The sequence below is a fragment of the Fukomys damarensis genome, unplaced genomic scaffold (genome assembly GCF_012274545.1).
Source record: "Fukomys damarensis isolate Sample0158 unplaced genomic scaffold, DMR_v1.0_HiC HiC_scaffold_23, whole genome shotgun sequence".
NCBI classification, from domain to species: domain Eukaryota; kingdom Metazoa; phylum Chordata; class Mammalia; order Rodentia; family Bathyergidae; genus Fukomys; species Fukomys damarensis.
The window spans coordinates 38,498,402-38,518,424 of NW_022900935.1; the positions used below are offsets into that span (position 1 = coordinate 38,498,402).

Consider the following 20,023-nt stretch of genomic DNA (forward strand, 5'->3'; position numbering starts at 1 on the left):
AAAAAAAAAAAAAAAAAAAAAAAAGAAAGAAAAAAGAAAGGGTGAGTCCAAGGCATGCCTGAACTACACAGTGAGACCTGGTCTCAAAAAATCAGAACTAAACTAAACCAAAATTCGATTGTGGTGATGGCTGCACAGTTTTGTAAAATGGTTGCAATTACCCTTCAAAACAAGACATTGATGTCTCCAACGGCCTTGGGGCCCAGGGCCGGTCACCTCCATCACCAGTGTGCTGCTTGGGGTATGGCCACAGCTCCCGGCCACCCCACGATAGCCCAGGACCAGTGAGACGTGTGCCAGCTCATGCCCCCTCCGCTCACACCCACCAGGGTACTTGGCTCAGAGGCCTTGCAAGTCTGCCCCAGGCCCTCCCTGCACCTTTCCCCTCTTCCCTCCACTGGGTCCCACTGCTGTCACTTTGTCCGTTGAAGATGGTAGGCTCCTTCCCTGCCCAGCCAGGCGCCCTGTACCCTTCTTAAATCTCTCTCCAGAGGCGCTCTTCTCGGTGAGGCCTACCCCAGGCACACCTCCGTATCCTCTACAGCCTGAATCTTCTGACCTCCTGCATCTTTACCCAATTAGTTTTGCCTCCTGCCTGCCTTCTGCAGTAGCACAGCAGCCCCACATGGGCAGGGCTTTTAATCTGCCTGCTTCACAGCTGTACCTCCCATGCCTGGAGCTGTGCGAGGTGCATAGTGGGCACCTGGCTGTTCTGCTGAATGAATGAACTTCATTTGTGCAAAAGGGGAAAAAGATCACTGGGGGCATCCAGGTTCATGCCCCAAAAGTGCAACATTGCTGAGCTCTTGGTACAAGCTGATGGTTCTTATCTTCGACCTCAGGGTGGAACTCCAAGCCAGAAGGCAGGAGGTGCCCTCAAGGACAGTGACCTTGGCCAACATCTGCGACTCGGGCCTTGCTTCAGAGAAGCCCTGTGACCCAGAAGTTCTCCGGGATCGGGCTCACAGGGCCGTTTGCCCACACTGAACTCAGAGCTCCACTCCTGATCACATCGTCTGTGCGATTCAGTGGGGACACTGCTACTGGAAGGCAGAAATCCCAGCCTCTCAGGTTCCTTGGAACGTCCGGTGGGCAGAAGCAGGAGCCTGAGAAACCACAGGAATAAGTCAGTCTGGACTTGACGGAGAATAAATAAGCGGTGTCGGAGAGAAGCATCAAGGCACGGAACTCATCTTCTAGCTCTGCGTCACCACCCAGGATGGCTGGCTGGCTGCGAATCCAGTGGGCCCCGTTTATAGCATCTTGCTAATGACAGATGCTACTTGTGTGCTGCACAGAAAGCCTTCATTTTGTTTGAGACAGAGTCTCCTTATGTAGCCTGGGCTGGCCTCCAACTCACATTGATCCTCCTGTCTCCGCCTCCCAAGTGGTGGGATCACAGGCATGTGCTACCACACCCAGCTGATTCATTTTATTTTTACTTTTTGGTACCGGGGATAGAACTCAGGACCTTTTGCTTTCGAGACAGGTGGCGGGAACACTGAGCTAAATCCCCAGCCCCAGCTGATTCATTTTAAACATCCTGCTTCACTTACGTATTTGTCCGTAACACAGTGTTCGTAACTGTGGGTCCCAGTAAAAGTTTGAAAGTCCCTGGACTTTACAAGATTTAGACTAAAGGCAAGTTCCATCATTGCCTTTGTGGATGCTGGGGTTTGAAGGGGCCCCGACTCTTCACAGCCTGTTTCCACGGCAGAGCTGAACATAGCGATTAGAATGCACAGTACTTTCAGGTGTCTAGAACTCTGCCACCTGCTGGCATGTTAGCTGTTGGCCAACCCTACAGGGGTGGTTCCGTGTGGACCTTGCTGTCAGGATAGGAGCATCTATCCACTTTTCTTTTTTTTGGTACCAGGGATGAACTCAGGACCTTGCACTTGCCAGGCAGGCACAGTGCCACTGAGCTAAATCCCCGGCTCACATCCATCCAAGTTTTACAGGGCTAATTCCATGCCAGGCCCCAGGTTGCACACTTGGTTCCGCTCGGTCAGTCCGACACCCAAACCCCAGCCCTCGCTGAACTCATCTCAGCAGGTAGTGCTAGGTGACAGCTGCTGGGGGACAGGTGTCTCCATGACGCATGCAGGTGACAGGGAAGGGGGGGCTCAACAGGGTCCCACAGTGGGTTAGCACTTTGGGGTAGATGGGCTGCCCAGGCCCCACTGGGAGGGAGGGAACATGCTTAGCAATTTCGAGAAATAGCAAGGGTCAGGTGTGGGCCCAGAAGTGGAGCAGGGTGAGGGGCCGGATCTGGGGTTGCCGCAGGACTTGGGCCAAGACCCTGGGGGCCACAGCAATGCTAAGAGCAGAGGTCTCCCGAGCTGAGCTCCAGATGAGGAGGGGACACTGGCTGGGACCGTCAGAGGAGAAGAGAGGGGGCGGGAATGAAGAGGTGGGGTGTAGGTTTCCAAAGCAGAAACAGTGGGCAGGAAAATGGGGCCCAGGCTTATGGCCTGGGGGTCTGGAAGGATGAGGCCGCTGTCAGTGGAACTGGAGCCTCTAAAATGGACATGCAGGGAAGTGGGTGCCTAAGGGGACCCACCAATCATCCTTATCTACTCCCAAGGGCTCTTCAAAGAAAATGAAAAACAGAGCTCTAGGTCATAGCCGATTCTCAGAAGGCCAAGTTGGGGCACCAGTCTGAGTCATCATCTTTTTCAAGTGAATGCTGAATGGTTTGAAGTTACAGAGAAATCTGCGAGGAAATCGCTCTCCATCTCCCGGCCCTTTGTGCTCAGCACATGGGTTCCCTGCAGGAGTCTGGAGGGCCTACTTGAGCACCCCAAACGGCAGGCTTTGCCCCAGCACTCGGCACCAACAGCCACCTGTGGGCGGAGGTGTCACATGGTTCCAACCGGCTTTATTTTAGTTTCCAATATTATCAGCAAGGGTACAGGAGTAAATCAGGCAGGGACATCACCTTAAATACGTCAGGGAGAAACTGTCAAGCATGTCTTGCACTCCAGCAAACGAACATGAACAGAACAGAGGTAGCAGCATTCAATTAAAGTGCTTTCTGCCACGCTTCTTTCAGAAAAGGTCTCTCTCTCGGTGGTACAAATTTAATTTTACTTGTTCTACCAGAAGCTCAAAATTTCATTCATTCCCCAGGGGCTATACTGAAAAAAATTCATTATTTTTTTTTTCCAAAACTTGGATTGGGTGACTGATTTTTCCTGACAGCTGTGAGGTGACCCCCGTCCTCCCATTACATGACACCCCTAGCCTAGCCGACCACTCTCTCACACGGGACACAAGGAGTACTCAAAGGCGGCCTCGCATGGCCACCCACGTTTCCCCAGACAGGTGACTGCTGGATTCAAACCCAGCAGGACCAGCTCCTCTGCTGAGCCCCGCCCTGGGCTTCCTCCTGGGAGACAGGTGCTTATTTCTAGAACATCCTGCCTAGGCCCTGCTCTTTGCCAGTGGCACAAACACCACGGTGACAGGAACCTCCCCCACTCTGACCAGTAACCATCCTGAAACTCAGTAACAGGAAGCAGTTCTTGAAGTCAACACAAGGCCAGATATGTGGAGGAAGCTCTGGGGTCCAAGAGAGCAGGAGGAAGGGGTCCAGTTTCCCACCATGGCTCTGGCTGGTGTGGATCATTGGCACGGGAAACCGTCCAGAGGCCCAGGGTGGCTTGGGTCAGCTAGTGGGGTGGGGGAGCAAGGTCAAATGGGGGCCCTGCTCCGCGCCAACCACATTCTTCAGCCATCTGGAGCAGGGCTGATGCCTCCACCTTCTGCCTTCCTTCTTCTACATCCTTTACCCACCTGGCCAGAGCAGCCCTCGCCACTGCAACACAGGTCTGCAGACTCGGCCTTTCTGCGACTACTTCAGATGCTCCAGGGAGGGGACCCAGCCACTGGGAACGTGGCTGCTCTGTGGGTACGCTAGGGTGCGGGGGGCAGGGTGTGGGGCTGGATCGTCCACCCGGTACCCTAAGGCAGGGGGCAGTCGATCACGAGACCTCTGCAAGCAGACAGATGAGCAGAGAAAGGCCTGGCAGGGCTCCCAGTACCCTGCTGTCGGGCCATCGCTGAAGCCTCCTCTGGGGCGGGGGGACGGGGCTTAGTGACGAAGGGCTCGAACGGCACGAGACAGTGGGGGCCACATCACCGAGGGCAGGCGACACCGCCCTCCTCCGCAGAGGTCCACCCGCTGTCCACTATCTGCTGGGCTGCAGGTACTGGTGCGTGAACATGTTGAGCTCGCTGTCCAGCCAACCGGCCTTATTCCTGCAAAGACAGGGTCACTGTACCGACGGGCTGGTGACAGGTGCCGCACTTAAGCCTCCACTAGCCCTATTTACCCTATTTCAGGGAAGAGGAGAAGGGGCCCAGAGAAGGGAAATAACCTGCCAACTTCACAAGGTGATGGACAGGAGAATCGGGATTTTTTGCCTCGTTAAATTGCCCAGGCTGGCCTTGAACTTGATTCTCCTACCTCTGCCTCCCATGTAGCTGGGATTAAAGGTGTGCACCCCCAGAATCAGGCTTTTCGGACCCTCAGGCCCTGTGTCTGCTTCATCAGGGACTGGGGAGAGCCCTGACTGTGGGAAGTCTGTTTTCCTGCTCGTCACCTGTAACCTTTTCCAGGCTCAGCCCTGTTCCCATGGCTGACCAGCAGCAGTGGCGATGGCAGCAGCCGGCCCTGTCCTGGGAGGTCCCAGTGGGGAGCAGGGGTCACTAGGAAGGGGCCATCCTAGGGGTGGCTGGGGAGCAGCATACAGGGCTGAAGGGGAGAGTCTGTGGGTCTGGAGTGACGGGAATGAAACCCTTCAGCCCCACCTCTTGGGCTCTACCACCCCGCTGGGTCTCTGAGGTGAGGGGCGGGGGCAGGACATTATCTGTCGTGGCCAAGCAGGATGAGGACTTCTGCAGAGCACCGCTGTGGCTGTAATGGAATCCCACTCCCATGTGGTGAAAAAGAGACACAGGGCAGTGAAGTGAGTGCTGGACCAGAACCCAGGACCCAGATTCCTTGAGGTCCATCAAATGGCTCCCAGAAGTTCCACATCTCACTGAGGCCCCTGGAGATGAGGTCCCGGTCCTGTCCCTGTGGATGGCAGGAGACTCCTCCCTCGCCTGACCTTTCCTGGGGCTCAAGCTCAGCGCTCCCCTTCTGCAGGCACAGCATTCCTGCTCAGAGGGGAGCCACTAGCCTCACCCCAGGCAGCGAGGGCCAAGGCTGCAGCTCAGAGAAGGCACCTGTGCGTTGCAATCTCACAGTTCAGTCACGCCTGCTTCCAAGGCAGTGCACCGAGTCTCACTGAGCCTACAGCTGCCAGCCAGCAGTACCTGGTGAGCATCGAACAAAGCGCAGAGAAGCCGGGCATGGTGGCACACGCCTGGAATCCCAGCACTTGAGAGGCTGAGGCAGGAGGATCGCTGTGAGTTCAAGACCAGCCTGGGCTACATAGTGAGTTCAAGGTCAGTCTCAACTATATAGTGAGACCCTGTCTCAAAAACCAAGCCAAACAAAACAAAACAATAAAGCACAGAGGTCTGTGCTGCCCTGAGCTGCCGCAGTGGCAGCCACCCTCACCTGAGCAGTTTCGCTTTGCTCTGAAGGGAATCAAGAACCTCAATTTTCTTGTTCATGGTGGCAATTTCCTGCTCCAGGTTCTCCCGGGTGACGTCCACTTGCTGGCAGAGATGTGCAAAGGTCCCAGACAGCTCCCTGGGTGGAGGGACATGGGCCGCCATGCACAGGGCTGCTTGGCAGGATGTCACCCCTGCTGGTAGCTCTGCCAGTGCCAGTCCTGACCCAGAGGGGTTGTTCCCACCCACTGCACACCCACTGGGCACCACCACGGCATGGACAGTGCAGCCAGGCTTGGGCACAAAGCCAGGATTCAGTCCCTGGCACCACTTGTCGCCTGCGTGGCAGGGGATGAGACATGATTCTCCAAGGCTGTTTCCTCATGCATGGACAGTGCAGCCAGGCTTGGGCACAAAGCCAGGATTCAGTCCCTGGCACCACTTGTCGCTCGCCTGCGTGGCAGGGGATGAGACACGATTCTCCAAGGCTGTTTCCTCGTTTTGAAAAAGGAAATGCCAATAAAACAACACCTACCCCAAAGACGAAGGAGTAAGTGAAAAGTTAGGTGCCAAATGGCTGGCAAAGGTTCTGCCATACAGCAATGAAGCAGCGCTTCCGACCCTACAGCCACAGCAGGCAACATGTCCCCTCCTGGCCTGCGAGGTGCCACAAACGGGCCTGGACCCCAGGTATCAAAGGCCATGCACGGCGCACGCAACCTTCAAAGGCCTAGCGCATACGTCCCTATCTCCCAGGACCCCCCAGGACACAAGGTGTCCCGGAGACCTTGTCCCCTTCCTGGCCCCAATGCCAGCACCCCACAAAGGCCCAGGGCTCAGGGTGCTCTGGGCCAGGCCCAGCGCCTGCTCACTGCTGGACTTGGTGGCTGCAGTTGGAGCCCGTGTAGCTGATGATGAGCTGCAGCTTCTCGCTGGCATACTCCACAAACTGCCGCTTGAAGGCCCTCTCCTTGGCCTTGGTGGTCCAGGTCAGACGCTCGTACACGTAGAGGAGGCCATAGAGCCCGAAGGAGAGGGCGATGAGCCGCCAGCCCACTGCCTTCCACACCTGCAGAGGCTCACGGTCAGTGGGCAGCACCTCTCTGGGGCCCCAGCTGCAGGAGCCCCACCCCAGGAGCCTGGTGTTCCACTAAGAACCCCTTCACTGTCCCCTTTGACCTCTCCGAGGCCAGGGGCAGGGCCTCTCTCCAGCCGGAAAGGTGCAACCGTGCTGGCCGTAGGACATGACTTACGCACAGTGTAGGGGCAAGGACCAGAGGCCAGACCTAAGTAAGCTGACTGGGGTGTGGGGGGTACTAAGGACTGAATCTAAGGCCTCCACACTCAGTTAAACCCCAAGCCCATTTTACAGTTGTGAAACAGGGTCTCACTAAGTGGCTCAATTGCCCAGGATGGGCTTAAACTTGCAGTCCTCCTGCCTCAGCCTCCCAGAGTGCTGAGATCACAAGCCTGCATTGTGCCCAGCTAAGCACAGTTCTTTCTTTCTTCCTTTAATTGGGATGATCCAACCCAAGGCTTCCCACATGCTAAGCAAAAGATCTGACACCACCATCCCAACACCCCAATAAACAGAACTCTTAAAGTTCAACGCTGGCGCGTTCTAAAGCAGTGCCTGCTAATGACTGAGCGGCAGAGCTCTGCACATTGCCGCTCAGGTGGCTCCTTCTGGTCTGTGTAACAGTCTAGCTGAAGGTAGCACAGTTACAGCCAAAGAGCAGAGCTCAGAGCCAGACAGCAAGGCTCTCACTGCCCACTGTGCTGCCCGTGTGACACTGGCCAGTTTTTTGGGTTTTTTGATATTGGCGATCAAACTCAGGACCCTGCTCTTGTGAGGCAGGCGGAAGAACCACTGAGCTAAATCCCCGGCCCTGGCCAGTTTCTTCACACAGCCTTCCTCCTCTACAAAAGAGGCCCAGGGTAGCCAGGTGTGGTGCACACCTATAATGCCAGCTACTCAGGAGGCTGAGGCAGGAGGAATACATGCTCAAGGCCAGCCTGGGTAACTAGTTTAGGGAGACCCTGTCTCAAAATAAACAGGACTGATGATGTAGCTTGGAAGTAAATCGAGAGGTTCAATCCAGAGCACCCCACCAAAAAATGTGGGTTCAAGCCACAGAGATCCTCAGCCCACTGAAGTGCTGGCCAAGGCAGGGACCCCCCCACAGAACTGAGCCCTTGGGCCCCTCCCACCACCCCACTTGTGAACTGACCACGCCGCCAACCACGAGGATGCCCATGGAGGTCCTGGAGGTCAGAGAGGCCAGGCCGGTGACCATGGAGACCATGAGCTCCTCCTGGGTGAGCGAACCCTGCGGCAGGGGCGGCATGCTAGGGTTGGCGGGTGTCAGCGGGACAGGGCGTGGCACCTGTGGAGAGAGGCGATGGAGGGCTGAGAAGGTGGCACATCTCTCAGTGAAGTAAACCCTCAGGGACCCCTAGGGCAGCTGGGACAGGGACACAGAGCAGCTCTTAAACTTCCAAAAGCAAAAAGAATGGAAAGCTTTGCATACAGCGCTCACTTTACCAGGTATTAGAACAAAGTCAGCTAGAATCACGGTTAGGACAAGGCCAGGCTGACCTGCGGCGGCAACGCTGACCATGCCACACCGTGTGGTGCAACAGCGCAGCTGGTTGCCTTAGGGAACCCACTACAGAATGCGCACGTGTCTGGTGGCTGGGTACAGTCTGACCTCCATGATGCCCTGGGGGAGGAACTGTGCTTGCCTGGTCAGTGTAGCCCATCAAGGCCCGACGACTGTTCTTAGGGCCCAGGAACCTATTCACCAGCATGGTCCATCCCAGAGAGAAATGGAACTCGATGTCCTCTTGAAAGTCAGCACACAGCTTGTCACAGTTGAGGTCGTAGCTGAGGGAGAAGCACTGGCGAGGGACCAACATGTCTATCTGATTCCGCACAGACACAGGAAGGAGGGGCTTCAAGCCATCTGTCAGGGACAAAGTGGGAGAAAGCATCAGCATGGGCCTGTGCCCCACCGGTGCCAAGCCTTAGGACAAGGGCCACACTGGCTGCGGTCAAGGATGCCGAAATTCTGCCCAGAAGCTACATTGTGGGGCAGCCTTGCTGTGCCAGGTGGGCCAGCTCTCAAGGGGACACCAGCGAGCCTGAGGGTCCAAATGGGTAACACCTAGCCTCGTGTGGGTTACAGAAGCAGGCCAGGTTCTCAGGCTGTGACAGTCCCAGCAGTAACCGGGGCAGGATCCCCAGGTCTATGTACAGAACAGACTCACGCACACCCCAGACCCGAGATACTGGGCTGAGTCACAGCGAGGTGACAGACAGGGAATGGTCAATATTTCTCTAGAGGGGCTCTGACTCCTCAGGCAGCCCGGGGCCCCATGATCCAAGTCCCCTGTGGCACTCACCGATCATGTCCTGCTGCATGGTCTGCAGGGAGCTGGCGATGGCCGTGGAACAGCGGTCGGACATGTTTCTGCCTAGCCCTTCCTCTATGTGGCGGTGCAGTTCCTGCAACCAGGAGAGGGAGTAAGAGAAGCAGCGCCCACCTGGGGGGCTTGAGCCCACCAAGGAAGACTCGTGACGAAGCTTCCACTCCACCGAGGCGCCCTGGCCCAGAGCAGCCAGGGCTGCACTGCTGACTGGGGGTTACTCCATCAATGGCCACAGAGCAAAGGGGGCCCTGCCACGAGGCGCGCTGCCTGGGAACTCACATTCTTGTAGACCTTAAGGACAACTGGAGAGGGGTGGAAATCCATCTGGTACTCATCCACCAGCACAGAGAGGCGCCTGATCTCCTCAGCCATCGCAGTGGACACCTACAGCCAAGGGACGCATGCTGTTAACACCAGGAAGCACGTGGCCTAAGCCTGCGACCCACGGAGAGACAGACCATGCCCAGCTGACAGGCGGAGGGACCCTACCCAGCGTCACACAGTGGGAGCCCAAGGGTAAGTTCTGTATTCTTCTATATTTTCCTTTTCTCGTATTTTTTCACTTCTTTCCTTTTCCCTATCGAAGCTCTGTATTCTTGAATCAGGGCCACAACTTCCTCCTGGGAGCTGAGGAGGGCCCGGAGGAGAGATGTCTGCCCTGTCCCCTTTCCAGCACCCCGGACACTGTATCTCCCCAGAGTCCTTCCTCCTGGCTTCTCACCTGCCTTTCTACTTCCTCTGTGATCTGCTTAATCCGCAGTTTGTAGTCCTGAGCCAAGCTCCAGCTGTCCTTTCTACTTCCTCTGTGATCTGCTTAATCCGCAGTTTGTAGTCCTGAGCCAAAAGCTCCAGCTGTTTGTCAATAAACCGCAGCCGGTCCTGCCGCTCTTCACGCATCTCCAGGCAGTAGACCCTGAGAGCAAGCGAGGAGAGCTGGTTAGGAGGCCCCAGTCCCGCCCAGGTGCACAAAGATGGGAGGAGACATGGGGAGCCTGCATGGCCACACCCTCTAGCCTGCTGGGCAGGGGTTCACACAGGCACCCAGGGGACCCTGGAACGGTGGGTGACAACCACTCACTCCTTGGTCTCCCACTCCAGAAGGGAGGTGCTGGGGGCGCTTAGAAAAAGTTCTGCCAGCTGTCAGAAAGCAAGCTCAGACTCAGCAGGGACTGGGGAAATGGAATGAAAAAGAGCCACTCCTTTGTCCCGGAGGCCCGGGGAAGGGCCAGTCTAAAGCTGTGGCGAGCACCGTGGAAATGGGAGTTCCCACAGGCAGTGTTGGGAGCCGTGTGGGGTACAGCTGCTCTGGAGAGCCACAGAGTAAAGCTGAGTGAGACTGAAAACACCTACCCTGAGGCACAGCAGCTGAACCCCTAGAAATCAGTTCTGAAAGACTCAGAGGTGTGCGAGGGGGCACAGACAGTGCCATTGCCAAAGAGCAGCAGCGCGAGAAAAGCCAAGACTGAAAGCCACTGGCAGGAGAGCGGGCTCTCAGCACCATGGAATCCTTTCCAGCGATGAGCACATGAACGCAGGCCCAGTCAGCAAGGGTGGGAGACAATGTGGGGCTGCAGGGACCCACACAGGAGGGCATCACACCCAACAACTAAAGCTTGCACACAGGGCCACTGTGCGCATGCCAGGATTTATGTAAAAAGTGCTTATGTCAAAGTGTAAAAACTGGGTCCCGGGCCTACACAAAGTCATGGTCACCATGGCTCTGAGAAGTAACAGGGTCAAAGAATCAAACGGCACTTAGCACCATTTTCAGTCATATTTTAACTTAATATAAAGTAAACATTGGCCTGGGATTTAGCTTAGTGGCACCACTGCTTGCCTTGCAAGTGCAAGGTCCTGAGTTTGATTCCCGATACCAAAAAAAAAAGCAAACACTGCTAATTCTGGGTGGCAGAAGCAAGTTTTTTTGTTTTTTGCTTTTTTTAAAAAGTATTATTTGCAGTACTTCTCTAATAAGGTAAAAAAAAAAAAAAGAGTCCAGGCTCTGAGGTGGCCAGGCAGGGCCCATGCTGCACAGGCAGGTGGGTGGCGGCCCCTCTCCTCCGATGTCTGTCTGGCTGAACCCAGACTCAGCCACTCCTAGGGCTCTGCCTTGAGGACGTCTATGCTGCCCAGGCTGAGTGGCAGCATCAGCTCGGCACCCCCGGCACCCCTCCTACCGCTGCTCCTGAGCTGCGATGTGCAGGGAGTCCATGACAATGCGAACGGCCTCCGCGATCTGCTTGGCCCGTACCGTGTGCTGCTCAAATTTGGTCTTCACTGCAGACTGTGAGATGCACTCCTGGAACACACAGGGCTGCTGAGGAAGGCGCCACCCCCAACCCACGGCCAAGGGTCAGGCTCTGGCTTTCCCTGCTGGGGACATGGCCAGCGAGAGGTCAGCAGGTGCAGGATCACGGGACAGCACCAGGATCAGACTTACCTCAAATCTCCGCTCAAAATTCTGAAACTCAAACATCCTCACTTGAAAGCCTTCTGCAAGAGCGCCCCCTAGGAGGATTGCACTGCATTAGCCCAGAGACAGCTACCCGCCTCAGAGGAAATCCGGGAAGCCCCCAGCCCAGTCCAATGGGCACGAGGAGTAGCCGAGGGACAGCTCTCACCCAGACAGTCTCACTGCCTGTCCCCAAAATCATCTCCACTGAGTGACATCATGGGACCTGACACCTTGAACCCGGGAGAGGAGGACCTCTGTTCCCCCAGTTACCTCCTTCCGGCATGCCCTGGGCTTTCTGGATCCTGGCATTAAGCACCTCCTTGGCAGACACAAAGAAGATGCGGTCCCCGGCCTGGGCTCGATCCACCACGTCCAGCTCATCCACCAGGAAGCTAGTACAACGCTCCATGTGCTGCCGCCGCACCTAGAACCCACACAGATGGGTCTCACCAGGGTGGGGAGCTGCCCACAGCCCTCGGCTGCCTTTTTTCCCTTAATGGGTCATGCATGCACACAAGTTGACACTGGAGAGTGAAAGGTCACCCGCCACCTCTGGTCTCAGCCACCAGAACCGCTGTCAGGGGGGTTTCTTGGGGATCAGCCCAAAGAGGGATCATGCATACGAAGGCAGAAGAGCTCACACAGGAGCCAGCCCACCTCCTTAGGGCACCCAGTGTCACACTGCAGTGGAATCTGCCGCAGGCACACGGCCCAGTCAGCCCTGCCAACTGCAGACTCAATAAAACGAACCCAACACCGACATTCTGCTACCCCTCTTTCATCTCACACACAAGTCACTTAAGAGGCATCACTGAGAACCAATTATTCTGCACTTTTCTTTCAAGCTTCTTTCTCAGTTATCTTCCTAAAGCTGAGTCTGTTCTGTATTTATAAACCAAAATGAGCAAGGATGGCCCCAAACAAAGACACACTAATGTGGTGGGCTGCCGGGAAAGAGAAGAGTCAAGGGGAAGGAGTGCTTTTAAAGCCATCATAAGAAACCACAGGGGATGCTGGAGCAACCTCTGGTGATGACACTAATTCAGGGAATCCGCCAGATCTGACACCTCCCGGGAGAGTACAACACAGCCTTGGGCAGACAGATGTACGCACAAGGCGTGGCAGCCTCCAAACTTCAAGAACAGGGCCCAAGGGCTGGGGATTTAGCTCAGCGGATTTGCAGCCTGCCTCAGAAAGCGCAAGGTCCCAAGTTCAGTCCCTCATACCAAAAACAGGACCCACCTCCTCCATGTACTCAGGCTCTGAGGCGGATGCGTCCCACCGGTTGTTCAGGATGAAGATGTTCGGGCGGGACAGCCGCTCGCTCACCTTATGGAAGAACTGCTTCTCCTAGACAGGGGGACAGGGCCTCAGGAGGAGGGGCCGTGCCAGCCAGGGCACCACCAGCCACCTGTGAAGCCGGGCCCCGGGAGGAGGTACCGTCTGCATCAGGGTGGACTCCGAGTTGGCTACCAGCACGAACACATCAGCGTCCAGGCAGAACCTGTCGATCCAGCTGTCCAGTTCGGTGGTGACATCAATCCCGGGGCTGGAGGAGATGGGGGCGAACCCACGTGGTTAGACAGAGACACGAGCCCTGTTCTTCCGGCCATGAGCAGCCTGGGGGCCTGGGAGGCAGTCGAGCCAGGAGGGGGGAATTAGGCCTAGCCCTCATGTGGGCAGTTTTACTTCCCTCTTCACATCCTTCCAGAGTACCTGGGAATGTGTGGCTGTAGCACACTCGTGCACCGCTTTCATAAAAATGTAATGACTGGTACTTTACGCATACATAAAAGTCTGAATTTATTTAGTCTTTTGAGACAGGGTCTCACTATGTAGCCCAGGCTGGCCTGCAACTTGTGGTGATCTGCCTGTTCTGGGACTGCAGGAGTACACTGCCACAGGCCTGGCCCTTCAGGCTGAATTTATGTGAGTCCAGGTAAACACGACACTAGTGTATTTCTTGGTATAGTTGTAACCTGTCCACAAAACAGTGTTCCTTTGAGAGGAAGAACATATCAGAGCAGGGTGGCTCACGCTGCTTGGGAGGTTGAGGCAGGAGGATAGTAAGTTCGAGGTCAGCTTAGGCAACTTAGCAGACTGTCTCAAAAAAATTTGTTTTTCAGTCTCAAATTTTAAAAGGGACTGGACTGCAGCTGTGTGGTGAAGTGCTTGCCTAGCACATATGTGCATCTGGGATCCATACCCAGTACTGCCTCCCCCTTGAAAAATGGGAGTAAAGTGCCGCACTGCCTCCACCACCACGTGCCCCCCCCAACATATCCCAGGGCGGGGGACGAGAGGCTGCCCTATCTCCCAACAACCCGGCCCTGAAACATCTGCAGGGCACTGATGCCAGACCTTGGAGGACACCCAAGAGGAGCAGGACTTGCTTGAGCCGTCAGAAAGGCAGCAGCAATGCATGAGCCGAGCACGAGAGCTGGCACATCTCCATGGCACAGCGCCCACTAGGTGTGCAGAGCCCTGAGTTCCAGCCCCAGTACCGTGAAAAGGCAAAAGGAAAAGTACAAGGCAGAGCAGGGCGGGATCAACCAGAAGCAGGAGACCTGGCGCCTCCCGGCCTCCAGGCGCCCTCACCTGTCCATCAGCACCAGGTCATCCTTCAGCAGCGGGCACTTGGAGTTGGGCCACATCACGCTCACCAGGCTGCCAGCGTGTAGCTGCTCATCCTGGTGCAGGGCATGGGCCAGCTGGTTCACAGTCTGCCGGGGGAGATAGAAAGATAAGGCCGAGGGGTGCCGCTTGGCAGGACCAAGACGCCCGCCATGGCACAGCAGCTGGGTATGGCTGCCCCTTTTCCTTCATCAAGGTAAGGGCTGGAGCTGTGGATAAGAACCAACTTTCTAGCTGGGCATGCTGGCACGTGCCTATGATTCTAGCACCCTGGGAGGCTGAGGCGGGAGAATCACAAATTCCAGCCTAGCCTGGGCAACTTGGTGACTAAGCAAGACCCTATCTCAAAACATTTAAGGAAAAAAAGAAGGGCTGGGGATATAGCTCGGTGCAAAGGCCTTAGGTTCAACTCCCAGTACTGCTAAAAAAAAAACAAAAACGAAAACAAAAACAAAAACAACTTCACTTCCTCTTTAAGGCTCTTTCCTGGACATTATCCTAAAGTGGAAACTACTCTACATTCTTTTTTTTTTTTTGAGACAGGGTCTTGCTCTGTAGTCCAGGCTGGTCTTAAACTCACTATGGAGCCCAAGCTGGCTTTGAACTTGCAGCAATCCTCCTGCCTCAGCCTCCCAGGTGCTGGGATTATAGGTGTGCGCCACCACATGGGCCTGGCATTAATTCTTTATGGATCTAGATAAGCACCCCGACCTGAGGTAGAAGGCAGCTGCCTCTCAGAGAAACAAAAGCATGCACGGCAGGCCCCGGCTGGTGTGTAGGAATCCCAGAGCACACAGGACCCTCAGCTGTGACTGAGGCGGATCGCTCAGCCCTCACAAGGACCGCAGCACCAGCTAAAAAAGCTCATGTGAAACAGGGTGTCCCACCTTCTGCCTCAGGGAGACACCGCCCTTTCTGCAGAGGTGGGTCATCCTGTCCCAGGGCCTCGCTCTGGTCTGAGTCCAGACTCAGCCCACAGGCACGCCTGGCCGGCACCCACCTTGACGCTCCTCTTCTCCTCCGAGCCCTCAGTGAGCAGGAAGGCCTCGTGGCCGTCGGTGCCCTCCACCCGCAGGAAGCAATTGGTGGTGTGGCCGATCCCCGAGGGCAGAACCTTGTCCCACAGCATGGCGTTGATCACGGTGCTCTTCCCGTTGCTCGTCCTGGGAGCAAAGAAGCCATCAGCCACCCCAGCCAGTTTAGGCTGCCACTGGCGGTCCCCAGTCGTGTTCTTGGCAGTGTCACTGGTGGCCAGACAGCGCCCAGAGCAGGTGCTCCGTGTTTGCTAGTGTCCCCTGGCCTGAGCAGTGGCAGGGCCTGGGCCACCACTTCACGCCATGTGGGAACGGCTCGTGCAGCACACGGCCCGTGTGACCTGGCACCTGAACACCGCTGCCTCAGCATCGGCACCACCGACGAAGCCTGTGCCCACCAAGCACAGCCCACTCCCGACCAAACCACTGAGCCGAGGGCCACACCGAGACTGTCACAGGGTGTCAGGACAGGACTCGAGCCACAGTGCCTATTCCTCCAGCGACTGCCACACATCTGGCACTCCACCTGGCTAGAGGCCTTTTTCCTACATCCAATTTAATTTATTTTCAAGTGTCTACGAAAGTCAACTAAAACAGAAAACTCTAACAAGAAAATGGAGGGAATGCTTCAAGACACTGGGGAAATGCAAAACAAACGTGCAGTGGGAAGCAAGACACCCTGTAGTCAGGAGGCTGAGGCAGGAGTCACACAAACTAGGCATTAGAGACCAGACTGGGCAACAAAGCAAAACCCCATCTCAGAAACAAAACAAACACAAACAAACTCACAATAGGATACCACTTCACACCCAGTAAGCATAGCCACTACCAAAAGCCAGAAAACAAAGATCACTACAAGGACGTGGAGAAACAGAAGCACCTGTGCCAGGCGATGTGCAACGAAAAAGAGCGCAACGGTTCCCGAAATAGTAAGCATGGAGGTTATGAGACCCCTGACGCCCAAGAGAACCGACTGAGGCCCACGGGACAGAAGTGCACCCCATGCACACGCAGTCAAAAGGCGGGAGCAGCCCAGTGCCTAGAGGGGTGAGCAGATGCACGTGAAATGCCTTCAGCCTAGAAAAGGTGGGGTCCAAGAGTGAGGTCCAAGAGGACTACTACCTAGAATATATAAAGAACTTAAAAAAACCAGGACCCCCAAATATAAAGATCTAATTCAAAACTGGACATCTGAAATGAACAGACATTTCTCAGACAAAGAAGTAAAAGCAGCAAACATATGAAAAAACATCCAACATCACTGGAGAGATGCAGATGAAAACAACACTGAGATTCCACCTTATCTCAGAAAGAATGGCTGCTATCAAGAAATCAACCAAGGGCGGGGGATTTAGCTCAGTGGTTCTGCCGCCTGCCTCACAAGTGCAAGGTCCTGAGTTCAATTTCTGGTACCCCCAAAAAAAAAAAGAACTAAACGAAGCCAGGGATTTAGCTCAGCACCACAGTGTCTGCTTCACAAGTACAAGATCCTGAGATCCTGAGTTTGATCCCTGGTACGAAAAGAAAAGAAAAGAAGAGAAGAGGAGAGGGGAGGGGAGAGAAATCAACCAATAACATGCTGGTAGGGCTGCGAGGAGAAAGGAACCCTTCTCCACTGTTGGTGGGAGTGCAGACTGGTCAACCACTGTGGAAATCAGCATGGAGATACCTCAAACAATTAGGATTAGAAGTCCCATTTGAGCTAGCTATTCCTCTGCTGGGTATCTACCCAAAAGAATTAAAAGCATCCTACCACAGTGATATATGTGCACCCATGTTTATAGCAGCACAGTTTGTAATAGCTAAAACTTGGAAACAGCCCAACTGCCCATCAACTGGAGACTGGATAAAGAAGATGTGGGGTTTTTTATATATATAAAATGGAGTGCTACTCCGCCATAAATTATGAGAAAGTAGAGACATTTATAGCTAAGTGGGATGCACAATGAGACCAAACTCTTAAGTGAAATTAATAGGACACAAGTGTAAATACCAAATAATTTCACTGGTGTGAGAAACTGAAAATGTAAATAAGGATCAAAAAGTATAATTAATAATGTGAAATAGGAAGAAAGGTCTAAAGAGGTAGGGGAAATGAGAGGAGAAAGGAAAAAATATGAGACTAGGAAAAAATGGAAGCAAAGTCTTTGTAAATAAGGAGGGGTGGAGGGTTTGGGGGGAATGGGTAAAAAATAAGAACCAAGATACATCATGTAAAGGTACAAGATCCCAATGATGAATGTAACTGTATTACACACCTAAAATGTACCAATAAACTTAATTGAAAAAAAAAAAGGCAGGGTCAGTTTTCTAGCTTGCTTTTGCATTACTAGGGACAGAATTCAGGACCTTTCCACTGAGCTACATCCAGCCTTTGAATATTTACTTTTTTTTTTTTTTCCAAAACAGGGTCTTGCCAAGTTGCTAATTTGCCCAGGCTGGGCTTGAACTTGTGATCCTCCTGACTCAGCCTTCCAGACTACTGAGATTATAGGCGTGTGCTACTGGACACAGCTCAACCTGAAATTCTGACACATGCTACACGAATGAACTCTGAAGACACTACGCTGAGATGGAAGCGGCCGAGACCCTCTGGTGGGCCTGCCTCTTTGGCACAGAGCAACAGAGGAGCCCAGCCTGGCCCCCGCCCAATGAAATTCATAGACTGAGAGTAAAAGGATGGAAAAGCAGTTCTCTGTGCAACAGGAGCCTGGAAAAGAGTAGGGATAGCTATCTTATTTGCAGACAGAGTAGATTTCAAACCAAAACTAATTAAGAGAAACAAAGAAGGCCACTATATCCTCGTAAGGGAACAATACAAGAGGAAGAAATGACAATCATAAATATATATGCACTGAATACTAATCATCAATACTCCACTGACACACATAGATCATCTAGACAAAAAAATTAACAGAACTGAACATCTTAGAACACAGACTTAGTAGATGTCTACAGAGTATTTCACTGCACAAAATCAAAATATACATTCTTTTAGGCTGCACATGGGTCATTCTCTAAAATAGACCACATGCTAGCTCACAGAACATGCTTAAGTACATGCAAAGGAATTGAAGTTACCCCTGTATATTATCAGACCATAGTGCAATTAAACTGGAGATCAATAGCCTAAGAAACCACAAGAACTTCAAAAACACATGGAAATGAAATAAAACCCTGCTAAACAACCATTGGGTCACAGAGGAAATGAAAGAAAAAAATTAGACAGTTTTTACAATTAAATGATACAGGAACCTATGGGACACAATGAAAGCAATTCCACGAGGGAAATTCATAGCAGTAAATGCCCGTATTAGAAAAACAGAGTGAGCTCAAATAAACAACCTAACGCATAAACCTTAAGCTTCTAGAAAAAGAAGAGCAGGACAAACTGAAAGCTCATACAAGGGAGGAAATTACAAAGATCAGAGCAGAAATTAATACACTGGTGACTAAGAGAACAACACAAAAAAATCAATGAATCAAAGAGTTGGTTTTTTGAAAGAATAAATAAAATAGATAAACCCTTAGCCAACCTTATCAAAAAAAGGAAAGAAAAGGCTCATAGTCATGCAACTAAGAATGAAAAAGGTGAAGTCACAACAGATCCAGCAGAAATCCATAGGATCGTCAATACCTACTTGGAGAACCTGTATCTAATAAAAGGGAAAACACAGAAAAAAAAATGGACAGATTTCTAGATACATATGAACTTCCAAAGTTGAACGAAGATATAAAAAAGTCTAAACATCCCAATTACATTCAGTGAAATTGAAAATGTAATTAAAACATTGCCAACAAAGAAAAGCCCAGGTCCTGATGGCTTCACTGCTGAATTCTACATTTTCAGAACTATCACCACTATTCTTTAAACACTTCAGTGAAACTGAAAGGGAAGCAATACTTCCAAATTCATTCCTGGAAGCAAGTGTTACTTTGATTCCAAAACAAGGGAACCAAAAAAAGAGAACTATAGGCCAATCTCCCTAATGAACATAGATGCAAAAATCCTCAATAAGATACTGGCAAACAGAATACTGAAGATCATCAAGAAGATCATTCACCCTGACAAAGTTGGATTTATCCCAGGGAGGCAAGGATGGGTCAACATATGTAAATCAATAAATGTAATACAGTATATTAGCAGAGTCAAGGACAAAAAATATATGATCATATCAATAGATGCAGGAAAAGCATTCAACAAAATTCAACACCCATTCATGATAAAATCCTACAGAAAATTGGAATAGATGGCCTTTATCTCAATTTGATAAAGGCTATCTATGAAAAATCAAAAGCCAATATCATTCTAAATGGTCAAAAACTGAAAACCATCACACTAAAATCAGGCACAAGACAAGGATGTCCACTGTCACCACTTCTGTTCAATATAGTTCTAGAAACATTAGCCACAGCAATTAGACAAGACAAAGAAATAAAAGGAATAAAGACAGGAAAGGAAGAAACTAAACTGTCACTATTTGCTGATGACATGATACTCTACATAGAAGTCCCAAAAAACTCTGGCAAAAGACTTCTAGATTTAATTGACAGATTCAGTAGAGTAGCTGGATACAAATTCAAACTCAAAAATCAAAAGCCTTTTACACAAATAACAGACCCACTGAGAGAGAAATTAGGGAAACAATTCCTTTCACAATAACATCCCAAAAAATGAAATATCCAGGAATCAATCTAATGGAGACAAAAGATCTCTGCACTGTAAATTACAACAATGTGAAAAAAGAGAAGAGAATATAAGAAGATGTAAAGACATCCCTTGCCCCTGGGTAGGAAGAATCCACATAGTGAAAATGGCCATACTTCCAAAACCGCTATACAGATTCAATGTAATCCCTATTGAAATCTCAATAGTATATTTCACAGAACTTGAGAAAAC

At 52.3% G+C, this 20,023-nt stretch overlaps 1 protein-coding gene across 2 annotated transcripts in view; it reads right to left on the reverse strand.

Moving 5' to 3' along the window:
• Positions 1-2,861: 2,861 nt before the first annotated feature.
• Positions 2,862-20,023, reverse strand: part of Mfn2 (mitofusin 2) — a 28,598-nt gene continuing 11,436 nt past the window's right edge. For both annotated transcript variants that reach the window (XM_033767449.1, XM_033767450.1), the window contains 16 exons: positions 15,090-15,252; positions 14,054-14,178; positions 12,896-13,004; positions 12,698-12,805; positions 11,726-11,879; positions 11,441-11,508; positions 11,178-11,299; positions 9,811-9,913; positions 9,722-9,745; positions 9,280-9,384; positions 8,974-9,076; positions 8,314-8,534; positions 7,800-7,955; positions 6,441-6,637; positions 5,573-5,707; positions 2,862-4,263 (listed from right to left, as the gene is read on the reverse strand). In XM_033767449.1, the coding sequence (XP_033623340.1) occupies positions 4,194-4,263; positions 5,573-5,707; positions 6,441-6,637; positions 7,800-7,955; positions 8,314-8,534; positions 8,974-9,076; positions 9,280-9,384; positions 9,722-9,745; positions 9,811-9,913; positions 11,178-11,299; positions 11,441-11,508; positions 11,726-11,879; positions 12,698-12,805; positions 12,896-13,004; positions 14,054-14,178; positions 15,090-15,252 (1,963 nt within the window). In that variant the 3' untranslated portion in view covers positions 2,862-4,193. The remainder of the gene's footprint in view (positions 4,264-5,572; positions 5,708-6,440; positions 6,638-7,799; positions 7,956-8,313; positions 8,535-8,973; positions 9,077-9,279; positions 9,385-9,721; positions 9,746-9,810; positions 9,914-11,177; positions 11,300-11,440; positions 11,509-11,725; positions 11,880-12,697; positions 12,806-12,895; positions 13,005-14,053; positions 14,179-15,089; positions 15,253-20,023) is intronic.